The following is an 18,618-nucleotide window of genomic DNA, read 5'->3' on the forward strand; positions in this document are numbered from 1 at the left end:
CACTGTCCCAAGCAGAAAGCGATGGAGACTCCAGAGGAGAACACCACCTGCCTTATCTGCCTGGAACCTGTGGAGCACAGCGTGTCATATGGCACCATGGTGTGCCCAGCATGCAATCACGCCTGGTTCCACAGGAGCTGCATCCAGAAACACACTATACTGGCTCCCATGGCCTCAGCTGCCTGCATGGTAAGTGTGTAGCGATTGCTGCTGGAAAAGCTCATGAATTATCATGGGAGCAAGATGGTGCCTTCATGCAACAAGGGAATTCCATCAGCAATGTTTCTCCTTAATATTTATTAATGTATACACTCAAAAAGTTGAAAAATCTCCTCTGTGAAGAAATACAAAGCTGCACATTTCATAAGCCTTCCCAGTTACATATGTGTTTTCATAAGCTTCTGGTGAACTTTTACTCTGGAAATAATGCATTCCACATATTTTTAAAACAAATCAGTGTCAGAATTTGTATTGTCAGAGTACAAGTTATACAGTCATATAGACATGGAGCTCCCTGCCCTCTGTCAGCCCTGTTCAGCATTAGGGCCTCAGAACACAGCAAATAACCCCACGGTTCAGGTGTTGTCAAAAATCTTGCAAAGCAGCATGTAATTTTTACTTAATATAGAAAAAAATTCCAAACCTTGGTACAAGGCCTGGATTGGCACAACCAACACGTACCTATTTAGAAACAAAGTTGAACAGTCTTCTCCAGTATTATGTCCTATTAGGTCTGGTCTTTAAAACACTGGAATTTTCAGAGAGACATTTTCCTCCAATTTCTTTAAAGGAGAAAGATGAAGCATTTCTGACCAATAAGACAAAGATTTATTGTTTTGCTTTCACTTTCCTTCTTGCATCCTTATGCTTCTTCCGGCATTCCTGAAAGTATTTAAGTTTTAATATTAGGAGAAGTTTCTAAATCCACCTGTTTCAAACACTTTTTTTTTTCACATGCAGTAAAGTAGCTGGTCCAGTGTAATACAGAGATTCCATGTACCTGACTGTCTAACACAACATGATGCTACACACATCAATATACTAAAAAAATTAGTTCCTCGATAATTATCAACTTTCAAGCCCTTCTAAAGGTCCTGAATTAATTTTTAATGCAAATTAAGCAAATAAGCAGCTGTGTTCCCTCCTCATGCTGAGCTTTCAGTCGCAGCTACTGAGTAACAGATGTTAAAACACTCACCTCCAGCAAAACTCTACGTCTGTCTTCCCAATCATCTTTTTCTTCACTGAGGTCTACTGATCTACAAAATAATTTAGGGCCCTCTAAAAAACAAACAACAAATTAATATACAGTTAAACACTTCTGAATATGCTGCTGTTTGCAAGTCTCACAAGCACCAGAGTAATCAAGTCAGAAGGCCTATTCTTCCTCTTCCTCTCTTGCCCCCACAGCACGGTTGGCTCAAGCAGAAGCGTTATGAATTACAGCAGCAGTTTCCCTTAATATGCTGAAATACAAATTGCAGTGAAAGAGCATCTGCTTCATTAAAAGCTCAGCACCACTGTCCCACGCCTCCCAAGAAAATTTATGCCTGCTAAGGAATCAGAGCTCCAGCTTAACAAGCACTGTAAATTAGACAGTCTGGAAGATTCCAGTACAGTAACTGTAGTAACACACTGACTTTTACACATGCATTTAATGATAGTTGTCTAACACATCTTGGGAAACATTTAAGGCTGACCTGATAAAGTTACTACATAAAGTGCAAAAAGCAATTGTTTTGGTGGCCTGTGGGTTGTGGGGTTCTTGGGCTATGGGCTGCTTTAACTATGAAATTAATGAAGTGCACAATAAAACCCCCAGCATTATTTAGGATCAGGAACCACGTGGGCATATGTGGCTGAAGATAATATTCAATAGTCCTAATGATAACACCAGAAACACAAGAGAAGGTTCAAGATCTCTTATAAATGCCTCTAAGGATCCAAAAGATCTAAACAACTTAAGTGATTTTTTTTTTTCCTTAAGCCCTAAAAGGCCAGCCACGTATATTAGGTAATTATCTGGAAACAGGGAAGCAAGGGTTCAGCTTCTATTCAGCTTCTATTTTACCAGGACTTTCTCAAGGGAAATGCTACTACAATTTATACCACAAAGAATAAGGGAAATTTGCAATTTTTCTTCTTAAATTTCTTGTCTGTGTTTTAACTACAAAACATTAATAACTGAACAGTATTCTTTCCCCCTCAGAACTTCAGGAAAAAGAGTTAAAAAAAGGTAAATAATTTCTGTTATACCTCTTAGTCGTTCATCATCTTTAGAGAAGAAGAAAAATCTAGTACTTTCTGTCTGTGGTAAAGAGAAAAGCCTAGACAAACACAGAGGAATTTTAGTATCATAAAAGTTACTGTCAAATTCCATTAACACAAACTAAAGCTGTAATGTTTCAGAGAAATAATATGCGTGGAAGAACATTATCCACAGTAACCCAATGCAGCCTTCTATGAAAATAATTCCTTAAAAGTCTTAATTTATATTTGACTTTTAGTCAAGCTTCCACTGTTTGGAGTCATGGAATGAAGATGTTAGTGTCTCAAAACCCAAGTGCTACTGTAATACTCTCGTAGCGAAGTACTACAAGTAGACAACAAATACAAATATAACTTGCATTTCTTTGTCCCTTTCACTTTCTGATGGCTCTGGTTCATCATCACCCTCAGAACTGCTGTCTTGGAAACGTGGATCTTCTTGCCATGTGACTTTTACAGGTTTTATTGTTTCAATTATGTAGGGCTCTGCAATAATATCACAACAAAAAAAAATCAGATAATTTCCCTATTTGCCATCAAAGCTTCTACATCGAAATGAAATACTTAAATTTAAAAAAAACCCCAAACTCCCCATATTTCCCTCCCCCACCCGCACCAACCCCACCAAAAAACCACCCAGATGTAAGGAGGACAGAAACATCCCCTCTCAGGTTATCTATCATGCTCTGCACAGGGACAAATGTACTTTGCTTTCTCGTATGTCACAAATTTACCTGAAAATTCACAACTAGTGTCATCACAGCAAAGGAAGAGAGTGCAAGAGCTTTTCCTTATGTTGGAGTGATGTGACAGAACCCTAACAATCATTATCAATGTAGGAGCAATTGTGCCCATCATATTTTTTATTTTGCAGAATTGCAATAAAAGCTCTTTCACTGTGATCCACCTGAGTAACTTCCTTTGCAAACACACACACAGAGAATGCCATACCTTATTCTTCCAGTGTGTCTAACCTATGTTACATTCACATGTGTTCCTGCCTACAGCATACACAGACAGTGGCCAGAAACCCAGTTTACACCTGGTAACCTAAACACATACCTGAGCCCTTACTACTGCACCTGACCACAAGGTCTGAGGTTACTAATCCATGGTACATATGGGTTTTGGGGTTTTTTTGGTGTGTAAGCACAGTACTTGCCTGTATGACTAGAACAGAGAAGACTGCTCCTGTACTGCCACCCTCTGGAAATATAGAACAGTTTCCAAACCCAACAGTAACTGGACTATGAAGCACAAACAGTGTTTTATTCCAGGAAAAATACCAGAAAATTCTACTGGGGAAACTGAGCATCTGCAAATTTAAGTTGTCTGCAAAACACCCATTGTTTCCACTCAAAACAATCCCAACACTGAACTATCCACAATGTCCCTTCATGGGTTCCATGCAACACATGATCTTAAGTCCAATTAAAGAAAACCAACAGAAACAATCACAAAAATCACCTAAGCAACTGAGGTACACGCAACAGAGGCTTCACATTTGTTTTTGTGGCCACACAGCAGCTAGCACAGACCAAACGGGATTCTTATACAACATAAACCAGTAATTATTCCTACTGGCCAATAAGAGACCCTGTGCTCAAGCACAGTCCTCAGTGCTGAGGACTTCGTGAGCTCTAAACTAAAGCTCTGCTCAGGTATTTTCTGCTTTGTTCTAGAGACACCCGTATTTACTGCATTCAGAAGACACCAGACACTTTCTGAGGTCAGCTGAAATGCAGGGGCTGGGGGTTTTTGTTGGCTTCATGTTTGACTTAACTTCACTCAGTGTCTTTTATTGCTTACATTAAAGTGACTTTCTTTCGGGTTTTTTATCTTGATTTCATAATGTTTGACTTCATCTTAAGTTAGGACACCTCAATAATCATGTACTGTTTCAATTTTCCACAAGTATAATAATAAAATTAAGTACGTACTAAAATATTCTTGGATCTTGGGGTCAACTCAACACTTCTTTGCTCATAATAAACCTTAATTAACAAATAAAGGCTCTTGTGGTTTATATGAAATCTGATTTGACATAGAAAATCACCTCTTTCCCTATCTGAGAAACATGTAAGCGACAAGTTCTTCCACCACTGCTTGAAAAAACCCAGTTAAATACCCCTCTCAGTTCCTGGGTGCAAGCATGAATACACTGTAATTGAACCACAGCCACCTTGGCAAGAATAAGAGATCATACTGATTTTGCCTAATTACTGACTTGTGCCTCTGAAAATGCCCTGAACCCTGCATTTCTAGATAATGGATTTCATACATTGCTCTACAATGCCTGACCCAAGTGAATTGTTCTTTCATGGATGTTCTGCTGTTACCTTCTTTTACACCTGACACCTCGGTGTCTCCAAAGAAGGAAAACATGAAACCGCTGGAGTCCTGAGTGCTGGGTCCCGAATGCTCAGGTGGGGTGGTGTCCTCAGCATCATCTTTGTCCCAGGGTATTTCTTCTGTTTTTTCTGGTTGGCTCTTTGAAGACCCAAACAATTCTTTTAAATCAACAGCGATATTGTAATACATTTCTTTAGACACTTCAGGTAGTTTTTCTCTCTCTTCCCTCTTCTTCTTCCTTTCAGCTTTACTGCAATGAGATTGGTAAAGGACAGTAACACAGCACATATATTTTTAAAAGAAAAGTTTCCACAAGAGTCAACTTCTTCCCAAACTCATCTAAGCTCATTAATGAGTAATTCACTCACACAGTCTGAGTGGTGTGGGATTTTTGTTCTAAGTTTTTGTTTTTTCCTTTTTTCTTTCCTTCTTTCTTACCAACTCCAGGTTCTGGCCACAGGAAATACCCTATTGCCACCAGCAGGCTTGCAGAGCAGCATGACTACCCTTTTGGTTTACAGTTTTGACCAATGTCTTTTTACCTCCTGCAATCCACCCACTGCCTTTGAAGGTAAAAACTGGAGAAATATCTGAGGTTTGAGTCTAAAAGGCAGAAACAAGTATACTTTAGTCACATCCTGACTTTTCACTTACATTAATATATGACAGCATATTATGAAAGATATTCAGGACAGCTTTCTCTTCTGACAAAAGAAATGCTAAAAGCTAATATTTTTTCCTCACTGATTTGCAAATTATACTGTCCATGACTTGAATCAAAAAATAGCCTGAAGGTGAGAAAGCAAGTCATGCAGAGAGTAGATGGACTAGAAAAGATGACATTACACGGGGCTTTGAAGGGTGACGGTTCTTATTATATCTTGATTTTAGCAGTAATCGAACTACAGAAAAAACAGAGCAGTCTGCATAGTTTCAAACTCAAGTCTTCTGCTACAGTGATCTTTCCATGGGAAGAAACATCACAGTTAACAGTTACCAAGCTGTAGTGTTACCTCTCCTTTTCTGTATCATTTGGTTTCTTTTCAAACACTGCATGGTCCTCCCTTGTGGGATCGTAGCGGAGGGCATTAATATCTCTGCAAAACAGGTAAGAAAGAACAGGAGACTCTGTAAATGCTTGACAGACAGCCACCCTAATGGTTTACAGTCAGATTTGAATTCACATTCACTTCACCAATAAAAGCTCCAAATCTATTCAAAACTTACCTGGCATTTAGAAAGTACTGGCTAGTCAGCATCCAGGTCAGGAAAATTGTAAACAGAAGCTCCCTTAAACAAGCTGTAAATTTCATGGAAACATTGACCTCAAGTTGTGCCTATTACTCAGTAAGTTCATACCTGCAGGTGTTATATCAGTATGGATAGCTATATTGATGTGTTTACCCAGATCTATTTCTTCCAGTACCAAACATGGCATAAGTTTGAATGGTGCAGGAGGAAATGAAACCATCCGAAGTAACCCCTCGTTAGGCCCTTCTCTTACTATCTAAACATTGGGTGGACTATCAACTAAAGCAGTTGAAGGTTTAGACTGACTCCAATGCTCCTATAGCAGAGCTCACACCACCTTATAGCAATGCAATAAGCATCAAGTTATATCTGATTGTGCAGCTGTCACAATGGCATTCAGCACTCAGCAGTTAAATTGATGCAACTCCAGTAGTGACTGTCAGTAAAAGGCTACTGATTGCACACTACTGCCTTACCCTTAACACCACTAATTTCTACTAAGTTGGTCTAAACCTCTCTCACCATCATCTAATGAAGGCTACAGCATGTTCTACAGCAACACATATAACAAATTCCTAACCTAAGGAAGAAGCTTCTCTAAAGCAGGAATACAGGTAAATCTAAAAACACACCAAAGTGAAACTCCACCCAAACCAAACTTTGAGGCTAAACACATCCAGAGCACAGAAATCAATAACCTTATGTGCTATGGCAGTTAGGCTCCAACTTACTGACCTACTGCTCCACTCACATGTTCTTTAGGCAACTTCAGTTTGTCTCTGCAGACAACAGAAAGGTATCTTCACAGAATCACAAGTTTGGAAAAGACCTTTGAAGATCAAGTCCAACCATTCCTATCCTATGCTAAACCAGATCCCTGAGCACCTCATCTACCCACCTGTTAAACACATCCAGGGGCAGGGACCCAGCCCCCTCCCTGGGCTGCCTGTGCCACAGCCCCACAACTCTGCCAGGGAAGAACTTTTCCCTCCCATCTGCTCTGACCCTGCCCTGGCACAGCTTGAGGCCATTTCCCCTTGTCCTATCTCCTGTCCCCTGGCTGAAAAGACCATCGCCCACCTCTCTACAACCACCCTTCAGGTAGTTGTAGGTGGTGATAAGGTCTTGCATAGGTAAGGACTTATTCAAACACTAGTTTTTAATCAACAACAACCCAATCAGTAAAAAACCACTGGAAAAAACTCAAACAGATATCTGATTCCCCCCCGTGCCTAAAATACTAAGTACCAGTTGTGTAACCTATGGGGACACTGAAGTTGGGAAGCTGCATTGAGATAACTTCAAACACACAGAACAGAAGGAAATACTTTTCTCAGTCAGCTCAGCAAAAAATGTAATTGTGCAACACTGGCGATAATTAAACCTCCCTAAAGTCCTTTTCTCATAATGGATGATTCATACCTGAATTTCTTCGCACTTGTGGCTGTTTTAGTTAGCTTTGGGTGTTCCAGGTTGATATTCAAGAGGCTTCCCAGTATTTGCAGGTTTTTCTTTTTCTCTGCTGCAAGCTCTTCTTCCTCACCCTCCTTCAAATCCTTGGTGTCTGCTAAGAGAAAAATACACACACTTTTTTTTCTTGCTGTGACCTAAGTAAGCCTGAAATACTGGGTATCTAACTTTAGTATAGCACTAGAAGAGCTCAAATGTATCAACATGGCACATCCTTCAAGTCTGCTTAGAGGCTTTCTCTCCTGGGCTGTAGAAAAACACATCATGGGCATGTGGGCATCTATTTAATGTGAACATCAGATCAGTTATCTAGCTGTGCAATACTCAGTCACTGACAGACACTGTACACACACACAGAAGTCACATTAAAGCGACAAAAGTACCAGCAAATCTATGCAAAAATCTAAGTTTCAGAAACAAATTCTGAATCTTGAGACCAGCTTAATAATTCAACTTGGGGGGGGAGGGAATCTTCAAGAGTTTTTTTACTGTTTTTGGGTTTTCTGCTTTCTGTTATTTAAAACTAATGTTAAACTATCTTTCTCAGGCTGATAAGTTGTCCCTGGACTGTAGGAGGACCACAAAACAATTTATTTAAATCAATGTCAAAGTCAGAAAGTTTATTTTAATTAAGTCACCACTTACCTGTGAAAAACACTGATAAACAGAGTCTGGTCTCATGCTGTATTAAAAAATATTCTCAAGTTCTGATTTATCAACCAAGTACATCTCACTCTGCTATTAAAAATGCTTTTACAATATTTACATTTAAGAAAACACAACGACCAATATATACTATGCACAAGGTTATTTTCTTCAGGAACTACCAAAGAAGCAGAAATAATCCCTAAATTGCTTCAACCCAAATTAAGTCTCCATGAAATAGCTCTACTACTAGTGTGAACCAGGAAGCACAAGCAGGTTTACCTTCTTCTTCACTATCACTTTCCAGGAATCGAGCATCCATGCGAAACCTTTCGTCTGTGCCAAACCGCGACTGCAGCTTCAAGAGCTAAGGGAAACAAAACAGACCCTAGTGAGAGCTGCAGAACCACCTCGTCAACACTGGCTATCTTTTTTTACCTTAATTATGGCAACATATAAAAAGCCTCCTCCCGCTCCCCAACACACATTATTTCCTCTATTTAAGAGAATTCCATTGCAAGTTTGTCAAATATCACACTCAAGTCTAACCTACATGCTGCATTCTTCTGCAGTGGTGTTACAGAGACTTAGCAGAAAACAAGATGGCAGTAACAGATTCACTCACTTTTTCACCAGCTTTGCCTTCAAACTGGGGCTTAAGTTTGAATCTCTCATCATCTGTATCATCTTCCTCATCCTCGCTGCTCTCAAACAGTCTGCCTGAAGTTTTCGGAGCAGGTTCATCCTTTGTTACACAGAAAGAAAGTATACAAAGAAAGCTGTCTACATTAACTTTACAAAAATAAATCAGTACCAGCTTTGTTCAGGTGCTTTGCAGTTTATCTGAAAAAGTGGATTTCTAAAACAACCAGCTCACCATGTGCTTCAAATCTCACTGTATACACACCTTATACTACTTTACAGTTATGACTACTGAATTTTAGCACAGGCAAAATATTGACATTGAGAGTAACTCAGGTTTTACAGTTAGAGTTCAGCACACAAATACAATTTTCTAATTATGGCAATGGAGATCAATTAAAAATATCAATGTCTAATTATATTCTCTCTGAACAAGCCTCATTCATGCTATAAACTAGGACAAAGTTAAAAGTCTGTTGATAAATATAATAGGTTACAAGAGTTAAGGACTTCACAACTTCAAAGTAATTTTCCACAGAATTAAAGATTCTTCAAAAAAAAAAAAGAATAATAATACAGGGCAGGAATTCTAATTACAGGGCAAGGAATACATATGTTAAAAAGTGATACAAAGGAGGAAAAGTGATAAAAAAAGGTTTTAAATAGCAAGAACGTTCCTATTCTTATTATATTTATGAAGAAAAAATGCAACAGAACAGACCCAATGATTAAAAGCTTTACCAAACCAAAAATGTGTGATGATACAGGAAATTCTATTCTAGAAAAAACATACTTAATTGTACTGAAAGCATGGTATTAAAATCCTGAAGGGTCTGTTAAATAAGCTGTCAACTGTGTAAGGTGCAAGAAGCCCCACACAACTTGTCTGGACCCTTAACATCAATTTGAGACCTTTAAAAGCAGTGACATTTCAAAACTAGTTATGTGTAAGCCCTAAAACTTAAACATTCTTTTTCTTTCAATCAAAATGAGAATATCTTCTGTACAAGCCTCATATCCTTACAAGCTCTCCAAGTTCTTCTGCTTCATGGATACATGGTTAAACTCGTAGAAACCTGCTTCATGTTAACAGAAAAAGAATAATCATTCATATTAATTCAAACATCATCTTCTCTTTCCTGTTGCTCCACTATGAATAACAGCCTTCAGAATAAAAGCCACGATCATATTGACATGGATATACCTTCCAGAACACTGGAGTTAGCCCCCATTACACTTACTTCTTCAGGCATGTTTCCCAAACACACATCTTTCTTCAACATCTCATCTCCATCAGCTTCACTTTCCACATCTGAATCGAACACGATGTGCTTACGCTTGCCTGCTGGCTGGCTGTCCTGTGTAAGAGAGAAACTGTCAAGCCAAGCATATTGAGTACTTGCTACAGACATACATAAATACCCAAGAGACATTTCCATGACACGAAAACAATCTACTACTCCTTCTGCAACTCTAGAGACTTTCTAGAAATTATTTATGCATCATTTTGTATAAAGGCAAAAGAAAACTAGCAACATCAGAAGAAATTCCAGAATATGATTTTAAAGTATCTTAACACAGGCTTACCCATTTTTCCTTTATACTACTGCATATATATATATATATGTTACATACTATATGATACTATTCAGATACAAGTTGGGAGTGAAATTACCAGATTTGAAAGAGCTCCTTGAATGAGCTTCTTCTGCATTTCTCTCTCTTTCTGTCTCTCTTCTAGAGCTGCCAGCCTCCTCTGATTATCCTGCAACTGTTTAATGTTAGGTTCCTCTGAGACAGTAGCATGAAGACTATGCTCCTTATTTTCCAGAAGGCTTGTCTTCCCATTCTCACATTTACTTGCTTTAGATTCTGGATTTTTATTGCTTACATCCCTCTTCAATTTTTTTGAAGGCAGTTTTGGGCTGTCCAGTTGCCGTTTAACCCGTTTCTGTGACACTGCAGCATTGCTGTCCTCGTCACTGCTCCTATCTTCACTCTGATCACTACTAGAAGCAGCATCTCCACCCTCTGAACTTTGGCCATCTTCCAAACAACTTGCATCTTTGTTCTTTCCCTGCAAACATAGCTGGAAAACAGGCTTATCTCTCTCATCTGCTAAGGAGGCAGCATCTGACGTATCCTCATGCTGTTCGCAGTGTCTATGTTTTGGCTTCTTAGACTGGCTTTTAGCTGATGCCTTCCCACAATGAGAAACACCAGCCTCACAACGTAAACTTTCTAGAGGTCTCTGCTTTAAGCTAGTGCTGTCCTCAGGTGACTCTTTTTGACAAAGGGATGCCATTCCTCTGAAGGGCTGGTATTTCAAACGTGAATTATTTTGTCCCTTGGAGCTTTCTTCACCAGCATTCTCCTCCCCTGCTAAAATAGCAGCAAGTACATCTTCAGGGCAGATACATTTTTTAGCTGCAGGGTGAACTTCAGAAGTTTTGGGTTGATTTGCAATATTACCCTTAGGATTTTCTTCACCACTGCTGTGACTGGAGCTCTGTGTCCTATCTGATGCTTTTCTTTGAGACTCAGCATTTTCAGTAGCCAATGCTTTTAAGTCATCTAACGTAAGGTCTAAGCGGTAGCAGTTTTGCATCATGGATTCATAGTCAGAACTGACTTCAGACTCTGAGGAAGAGCTTTCACTATCACTTGTCTTTGCTGCACTATTAACTACTGTCCTCTTCAAGGCTGCAGTTTTTGATTTTTTTGTTTTTCCTCTTCCTTCAGCATGTTCTTCACTTGAAGTGAAAGTTTTTAGTGAGCTTTCGTTTACCAAATCATATTTTTTATTAGTTGATATTTCTTTACTTTCTCCTTTCTCCTGTTTAGAATCTTCTAAAACCGCAGATCTCCTCAAACTTGAAGTTTTACTTTCAGCAATAATTTCATCTGTATCTGCAGAATCATAACCATTATCACATTCCATGGTGTCTTTCCCTCTGTAACTTCCTTTGACAGCTTTATTTGTGTCATTTGATTTCCTTAAGGACCAGTGACTGTTGTATTTTAATTCAAAATTATCCCCAACAATTTCCAAGTGCTCACTCTCAGACCCAACATGTTCAGCTTTCTGTGTTTCTTTCTCCACCATTGCTCTGATTTCCTCTTCAGAATCAATGTCACTATCAGAAACAGCTGTAACTCCAGAAATGTTACTTTTATCTGGTAATAAACCTTTTCTTGAGATTTTACTATGAGAACCCCTTAATGGAGGCAACTTAGACTTCCCATTGGGTTTGGATTTTGATCTTTGATCTATCTGTGGTGAGCTGGGGTTTTCTGAAAGTGACTGGCACCCAGAAGAGAGAACTACTTCTCCATTCAGAGCCTCACTGCTCAGTTGCCTTTGTTTTTTGGGTGGCTTCTTAGCTGTGGGGAACTGTCCTTGCCGTTTCTTTTTTATGTCATCATCTCTCTCTTCCAAGTGCCAAGTGAGCTCAGATATCGGAACCACACGTGTCAAGTCCTGCTCCAGCTTTCTGAGGTTATGGCAGTATTTTGATGGGTCATATTTCACAATGTTATTCTGAGTAAAGGACTTAAAACCAACATGATTCTTTCAGTAAGATTTCCAGTCTTTATAAACAAGCTAAATTCTGCATGGAAGGGCAACAAGGAGTCCTTCTTAATGTTAGAACCTTAAGTTCTTAAGCAACAGACTTGCCATCTAAAAAAATTTATTCCAATCACACAAATTTACTACAAGATTTCCTTAGGGGATTCAGTAAATGCAGTATGACACCATAGTCAATATTACGACCACTAAGCAAATGTTTCCCTTGATGATGAAAGAAGGAATCGTGCCCACACCCAACCAATACGAAAAGGATATCTTATTTTTCTGTTGATTCCTGAGGTGAAGCACAGGCAAGACTCTGCCAAATTTACCAACAACCCATTTCTAAAAGAAAAGAAAAATAATCAGTGTTAAAAAAAGAAATTGAAGTAACCCTGGAATAAAACAAGATGTATACATTGTGATCACAGAAACCTTAATAAAGAACCAGCTGTGTCTGATTTTTGATGTTCACTCTCATTTTCATACTGTGCAACTCCACCTCTTTCCTTCTTGAAAGGAAAAAGGAAAAAAGACTCACCCCCTCAAATTTCTACAACCTTCAAATACTGGCAATAAAGATTTGAATTTCTCTACAAGTATTATTTTTAATAAGGCTTCTGGTTTATGAATTAATAGTGGTAACCATACAGACAGGATCACTATTTTTCTCCTTTTTCCTCTAAAAAAAAAAAAAATCAAAAATCCCCCCATCCTCCCACAATGTTCTGTACTTGGGAAGTTCTTTTGAAAACTTTGTAGTAAATAAAATGGTTGCTTAAATGTTCATGTTCAATGATCTCCTTCTAAATCTTACTTTTCTAAGCATGTGTAGACCCTGATCCTTAGTGTGCTGAAACAGATTAGTTCCTGACAACCCAGCTCTGAAAAATGCATCTACTGTTTAAAATTAAGACACACATTCTCTTCACATCCTTTCAAGGGTGATACAAAGATATCCTCAACATAAATGAGTAACAGAGTATTTACTGATTTAAAATCATGAACATTTCTAGTCATTACAAAGACTAACAGGAATATTTTACATGTTGACACATAAGGTATGTCTTTAGTCTACCTATCACAAGTTGGAACTGTCACACTTCAGTTTCTTTAACTAAAACATAGATTTGACATAAGTTTAGATGTAACATGCTTATGTCCAATCCTGGGTTTTGTTTTATTTCCCTAGACACCTACCCCACCATACCTTATGGTCTGGCACCTCTGTACCTGGTACTGCTTTCATGTGAAAGTCTACAACTCCAGCCTTTCTCAGCGATTCTATCAGATCTGCTTTGTCATTTCTCTGCGGCTTTTCCTTCTGCAGCTTTGCTTCCTCCCTCTCCACAGCAAGCCTGTACCAAGAAGTATACAATATATAGGAAGAAAGGTATGCCTGGATGCTGAATTTTAGCTGGCAGTGACCCTCTCCCACAGAATAGTAATCATTCACTACGTAATGAATTAACACATATGCTCCCTTTAACAGAATCATGATGCAAAACACCCTGTGGTATCTAACATGCATTAACAGTCCAGCAACGTCAATAGAAAGAGTAAGAGCACAGCCATGACATTATCAGGTAAACAGGAGAAGGGCAGCTTAAGCAACAACATGCATTTGCTTTAGTGATTTTTTTTACCTGTGCAGGAAGCTTTCTTTGGCCAACTCAATTTGCAGTGTCCCCCCTTTCCATTTTGTTTTATTTAGAACTGACATGCCTGTAAGACAAGGAGACTGGAAATGAGCATTTTCTACGTTAAAAAGAACACATGTTAGTCTTAACTACATCTCCTGTTTTCAAGTTTGTTTTAGCACGACCTTATACCTTGCGTATGACAAGTCTAATACCCCAACACAAGAAGGTCTACAACCAAAATTAAAGCTCAGGCTTCAAAGGAGTCCTTCAAATCTGTATGGTTCAATTCAAACACAAACGTAGAAATTCAGAGGTACGTACTCTGAAGTTTCTACACTACCAGATAGGCTCTTCTCTGCTTAAATTTTTGTGTGCTTTGAAAAAGAGTTAAGAAGTACCAAAACCCAGAGGAAAAAGCACTGCAATTGGAACTTAAGGAAGTATCAAGGGTGGGTTAGCTTTTACTTGCTCTCAATACAACTTTCCTATTCCTAAAGGAAGCCCTCCCTTGATAATAGAGCATACCAGCCCCTTCTTGAAGTATAAGCATCTTCACTGCTGTTTTCCTACTACATATTACACAGCTGGTTTTATAACCCTGTCTACAATTTAAATACTTTGGGATTTATGTAACTGCTTTAACAAAAGCATACTTTATATAAACTCTGCTTCTGGGTTTCCTCTCATTTCAAGTCACAACTTTGGTTTTACAGACCTGAAGTGAAACACATTTTCTACTCTTTTTTTATAAAAAAGTTACAACAAACTCATCAATCACTGATTTCAGTCATCAGGAATCCTTCTAATCTGCTTACATCTATTTACTGAAAACTTAGTAAAACAGCTTCCATAAAATGTCAGCTAAAGAAAACAGAATGAACGTGGAAACAAAAAGGAACAGAGTTTAACATGATCATATTCTGATTTAGACAACATTAAATGTATTATCAGTGATACAACTGGGCTCAAAACCATAGATTACTTAGAAATTAAAAATGTACTTACACTTTTTAAGGTCTGCATCAGAAATGCTGGCACTGATGTAGGCAAACGTTTTCAGAGGGTTCCCTGCTCAGTGACAAAGCATTGGGTTAATTTCTACATAGAGTGTTTCCTTTATAATTGAAAATTAAGTTATTCCCTGAAAATTAAGTATCTTTGAAGCAAAAAATCCACTTCACACTACAAACTCAGCAACAAATCGCTTTTAGTGGACAACACAAAACATTTACCCTCATCATCTTTTCTGGTAATAATCTCCACATCCAAAACTTGCCCAAACTTGCCAAATCTTTCTTGCAGTTCATCCTTAGAGACTGTATGGCCAAGCCCTCCAACATATAAGCGTTTTGAAACTTGTTTCTTCTCCATGCTGAAAGGCCCAGCGGTAACACATGCTGTCTTCTGTAAGAAAACCCAACCCCACGTTAAGAGCTCGCTAACACACCACAAGCATTAATGCAACTGTCACACCAAGCCACGGGAGAAACTACTGCACCACAAGTCCCCCATGAAGAACCTCCTGAGGGGAGAATCCCTTTGCTTTGCTCCATCCCAACAGCGCTGCTGTGGGACCATCTTATCTTTTAGCTGCCAGGAGCACATTTAAAACCCTGAAGCAAAGAGCACCAAGTACGAGCACAAACACAATACAAGAAGCATGGGGCCGGCTCCCAGGGGCCGACTCCCAGCCGCACAGCAGAACCCCATCAGCTAACCCTCACCGTCTCCATGTGCGAGCCTCCCAGCGCTACGCAATTTATCTTCCCCCACGTCCTTTCCTAGCACTCACTCGGAGGAAGAAAGGTTCCGCCTCCTCGAGTCGTGGTGTTTGAGTATTTCCTTGACTGCGGTCCTGTTTCTGGCCGGTCAGCTGTGAGGCGAGCACGTAGCGCATGGGCTTGTGGGTATGGGCGGCTTGAGCATAATTAACTAGGAAGGGAGGGAGGGGGATTTTCTGCGAATTGTGAGCAAAAACCTGAGGAATTCGCTAACAAAATAACGTTTTTTCTCGCTCTCTCGAATAACCAACTTGGGAACGACCCTTCAAGCGGCTCTGTTGTTTTGCGAAGGGGGAGCGAAGTTTCGGGCGGCGTCCCCCGCTGGGCAGCAGCTGTGGTAGCGCCCGCGTCCGCCGCGCGCGGTTTAGGCGCGCAGTTTGAAGGCGCGAGGGCTCCTCGGGGGCGGCGATCTCCCGTCTTCTGAGGGGGCGGCTGGGACGAAGGGGTCAACCTTCCCCTCAGGGGCGTGCGGCGACGGGGGTCTCTATTTGTCTCCTCGGTGGTTACTTCTCGGGTTTCCGCATCTGTGACGAGTCTCTGCTCCCTGTGCCTTGGGGGTGGCTGCTCTCCTTGGACGTGCTTTGTACCGCCGGGGAAGTCTGACACCTGTGAACTTCAGTCCGCCTCGGGCGGAGAGGGAGGGCAGCGGCTGTCTGAGTGAGATTGGAAGGCTAGAAACGAAGCCGTGAAACGCAGAACAGCCCCGGCTCGTTTTGCTGAGACTGCAGAACGCTTTTCCCAAAAATAAGCGAACGCTTCAGGGTGCGTGCGGCCAGGTACGTACGTAACGCACACGTAGTATTTGTAGGACTAGGGTGAGGTGTGGGGAAAAGGGATTGGTTTTGGTCTTTAATGTCACGTTGTATTGAACTAAAGGTATACACCGGTGTTATTTCACGGAGGTAATGCTTTTTGATGAGTCTTCCATAATCTAGTAAAATCACTTGCGGTGAAATAGCTATGGGCTATAATATATGCGTTCCCTTACTGTCTTTGAAACAGCTTTTAAAGAAGGAATTAGCTGACAACCTAAGGTGAAGTTCTGTCTATTGTAATGCTTTTTTTTTTCCCGGAGTATTTTTTTATTATGGCCAGAACTTCCTTCAGTGTATCTAGTTTAAAAAGACCCCTTATTGGGTGCATTAAAAGCTGGAAAACTATTTCTTTTCCCTACTGATTTTGTTCGTTGTTATACATTGCATAAGGGCTTCAAAACTTCAGAGGGAGTTATGACTGGGTACAATTTTGGTCATTCTTTATTCTTTCTTAATTCACTGAGTGTTTAATGCAAAACATGTTTTGAGTGTTGGGGTTTATTCGAATGCTGTTTCTTATGAAATAAGCCAATAAAATTCTATTTCACCCTCATCCCTTCTTACTCAACCACGTTAGTGTGGGTCTTCTAAATTCAAGTAGTTGTTTCAAAACACACTTAAAACTAGATTTTATTCTTTTCCCTGGTTGAAAACTTTAATACATTGATATTGATTTGTGTAATATTCTCTACAGTCTTTTGAATGTGTTGTGTCTAGGTTAATGTCAGATTTTTTTTTTCTTCAAATAGATGTTTTTTGAATAATTTGTGAAACATGGTTGTTCCTTTGTGCCTCTCTACAGCTGTTTACTTGCAAGGCAGGTTCTGGTTTAGCATTATTAGGAACAGTTGTGCTTCATTTACCAGGTGGCTCGTTAGGTGAATTGGTTAAAGCTGGATTTGGGTTCTGTATCTGCTTAGGACTGCATTTGTCTGTGGAAAAGCTTGTTCTGTTACAAGATGTTTAAAACATCTAGATATACTTCTGAATAAAATAATTATTAATTTAAAAGGTTCTTGAAAAAAGATGTTTATTATATTATGTTCCTGATTAAGGTTCTACATTTGGAGGCTATGCAGTGATCTGTATCTGAAAACTAGTTTAATAATTACATTTGCCCTCAGTGAATTCAAAGAACCGATGCAACAAACCTACTTTTTTTTTCTCAAATTGTTAACTTTTAAAAAAAAATTTCTTCTATGTAAAGTTAAAGATGTGTTTTTAGTCATACTCTTGCTGTGATACTTAATAACATCCTGTATTCACTGGAAATAGACTGTCTTGTGGTCATAATGTTTTTAGAGTGAGGTATCTTTTGTCCTTGGAATGTTTGTTACCTTTAAAAATATATAAAAACTAGCTTTTACGGTCTTGTGATGTCTATTTGCAGACTAATGTCTTTCTAAATGGACTTTCTAGGATTGAAGTATGAGTTACCTTGATGACAGAGTATTCTAGCAAGAACAGAGTTTTAGTGCAGGCCTAACTCTGTTTTCAAGTTGGTGACAGAATTCCTGTCAAATTTGATTGCTGAGGATCAAGATTTCTATGTAGAGTTAATATTCTGTACCAGACAGGAGCATTTGCTCCAGAGTTATTTACAAAAGTATAAATGATTGTACTTATCAAAGGTGATGTTTAAAAGATGTATGTAGTAATTGTTCAGTTTTCAGAAGTGATGAAGTATAAAAGAATTGTCTCACTTTATATGGAGGGATAGGAGAAAAAATTGACTAAGTTTATGTTTACGTTGCTTAATTCCTTGGATGAAAAAAATATGGATTTTTTTTTTAAATTTGGCTTAAGATATATGCTTATTTTGTTTCATTTAGTAACATTGATTCTGAGAAATGGACACCAACATTTTTCAAGTTTATGAAGAAGAAATCCAGTCACTGGAAGAAGAAATTGACCTTTTGGCTGAGAAGTATGAAGAGATCCAACAAGAATCCACCTTTTTTTCTGATGAGGAGATATTACAGTCAATGTATGCCTTTTTTCACATATTAGTTCAATAATGTTTCTTTGTTAAAATTGCTTAGGATAAGCTTTTGCCTCTATCTTAGGGGTTTCCTTTTGTTAATTTACAGCACTGATTTTGTTTGGAATATGGGTTATATATGGCATTGATTACTATTACTATTCAGTGTAAATACTGAATAGTTGATCATTTTACTGCT

At 39.0% G+C, this 18,618-nt stretch overlaps 2 protein-coding genes across 2 annotated transcripts in view; one reads left to right on the forward strand and one right to left on the reverse strand.

Annotated features, from left to right (window-relative positions):
* Positions 1-284: 284 nt before the first annotated feature.
* Positions 285-15,213, reverse strand: NOL8 (nucleolar protein 8; the record flags this gene model as incomplete). The annotated part of the gene is made up of 16 exons (XM_084269782.1): positions 285-882; positions 1,199-1,281; positions 2,257-2,327; positions 2,598-2,754; positions 4,608-4,870; positions 5,634-5,717; positions 7,294-7,438; positions 8,269-8,353; positions 8,612-8,731; positions 9,870-9,986; positions 10,304-12,169; positions 12,482-12,544; positions 13,410-13,557; positions 13,846-13,924; positions 14,848-14,910; positions 15,075-15,213. The coding sequence occupies 16 exons, from the start codon at positions 15,211-15,213 to the stop codon at positions 829-831; spliced, it is 3,537 nt and encodes a 1,178-aa protein (XP_084125908.1). The 3' UTR covers positions 285-828.
* A 3,075-nt stretch (positions 15,214-18,288) lies between these two features.
* The window catches only part of CENPP (centromere protein P), a gene marked incomplete at both ends in the record, with an annotated part of 136,337 nt that continues 136,007 nt past the window's right edge, over positions 18,289-18,618 (forward strand). Inside the window, one exon of the mRNA XM_084269571.1 lies at positions 18,289-18,425. Within this exon, the coding sequence (XP_084125697.1) occupies positions 18,289-18,425 (137 nt within the window). The remainder of the gene's footprint in view (positions 18,426-18,618) is intronic.

This window comes from Gallinula chloropus (genome assembly GCF_964237585.1).
Source record: "Gallinula chloropus genome assembly, chromosome: 12".
NCBI lineage: Eukaryota > Metazoa > Chordata > Aves > Gruiformes > Rallidae > Gallinula > Gallinula chloropus.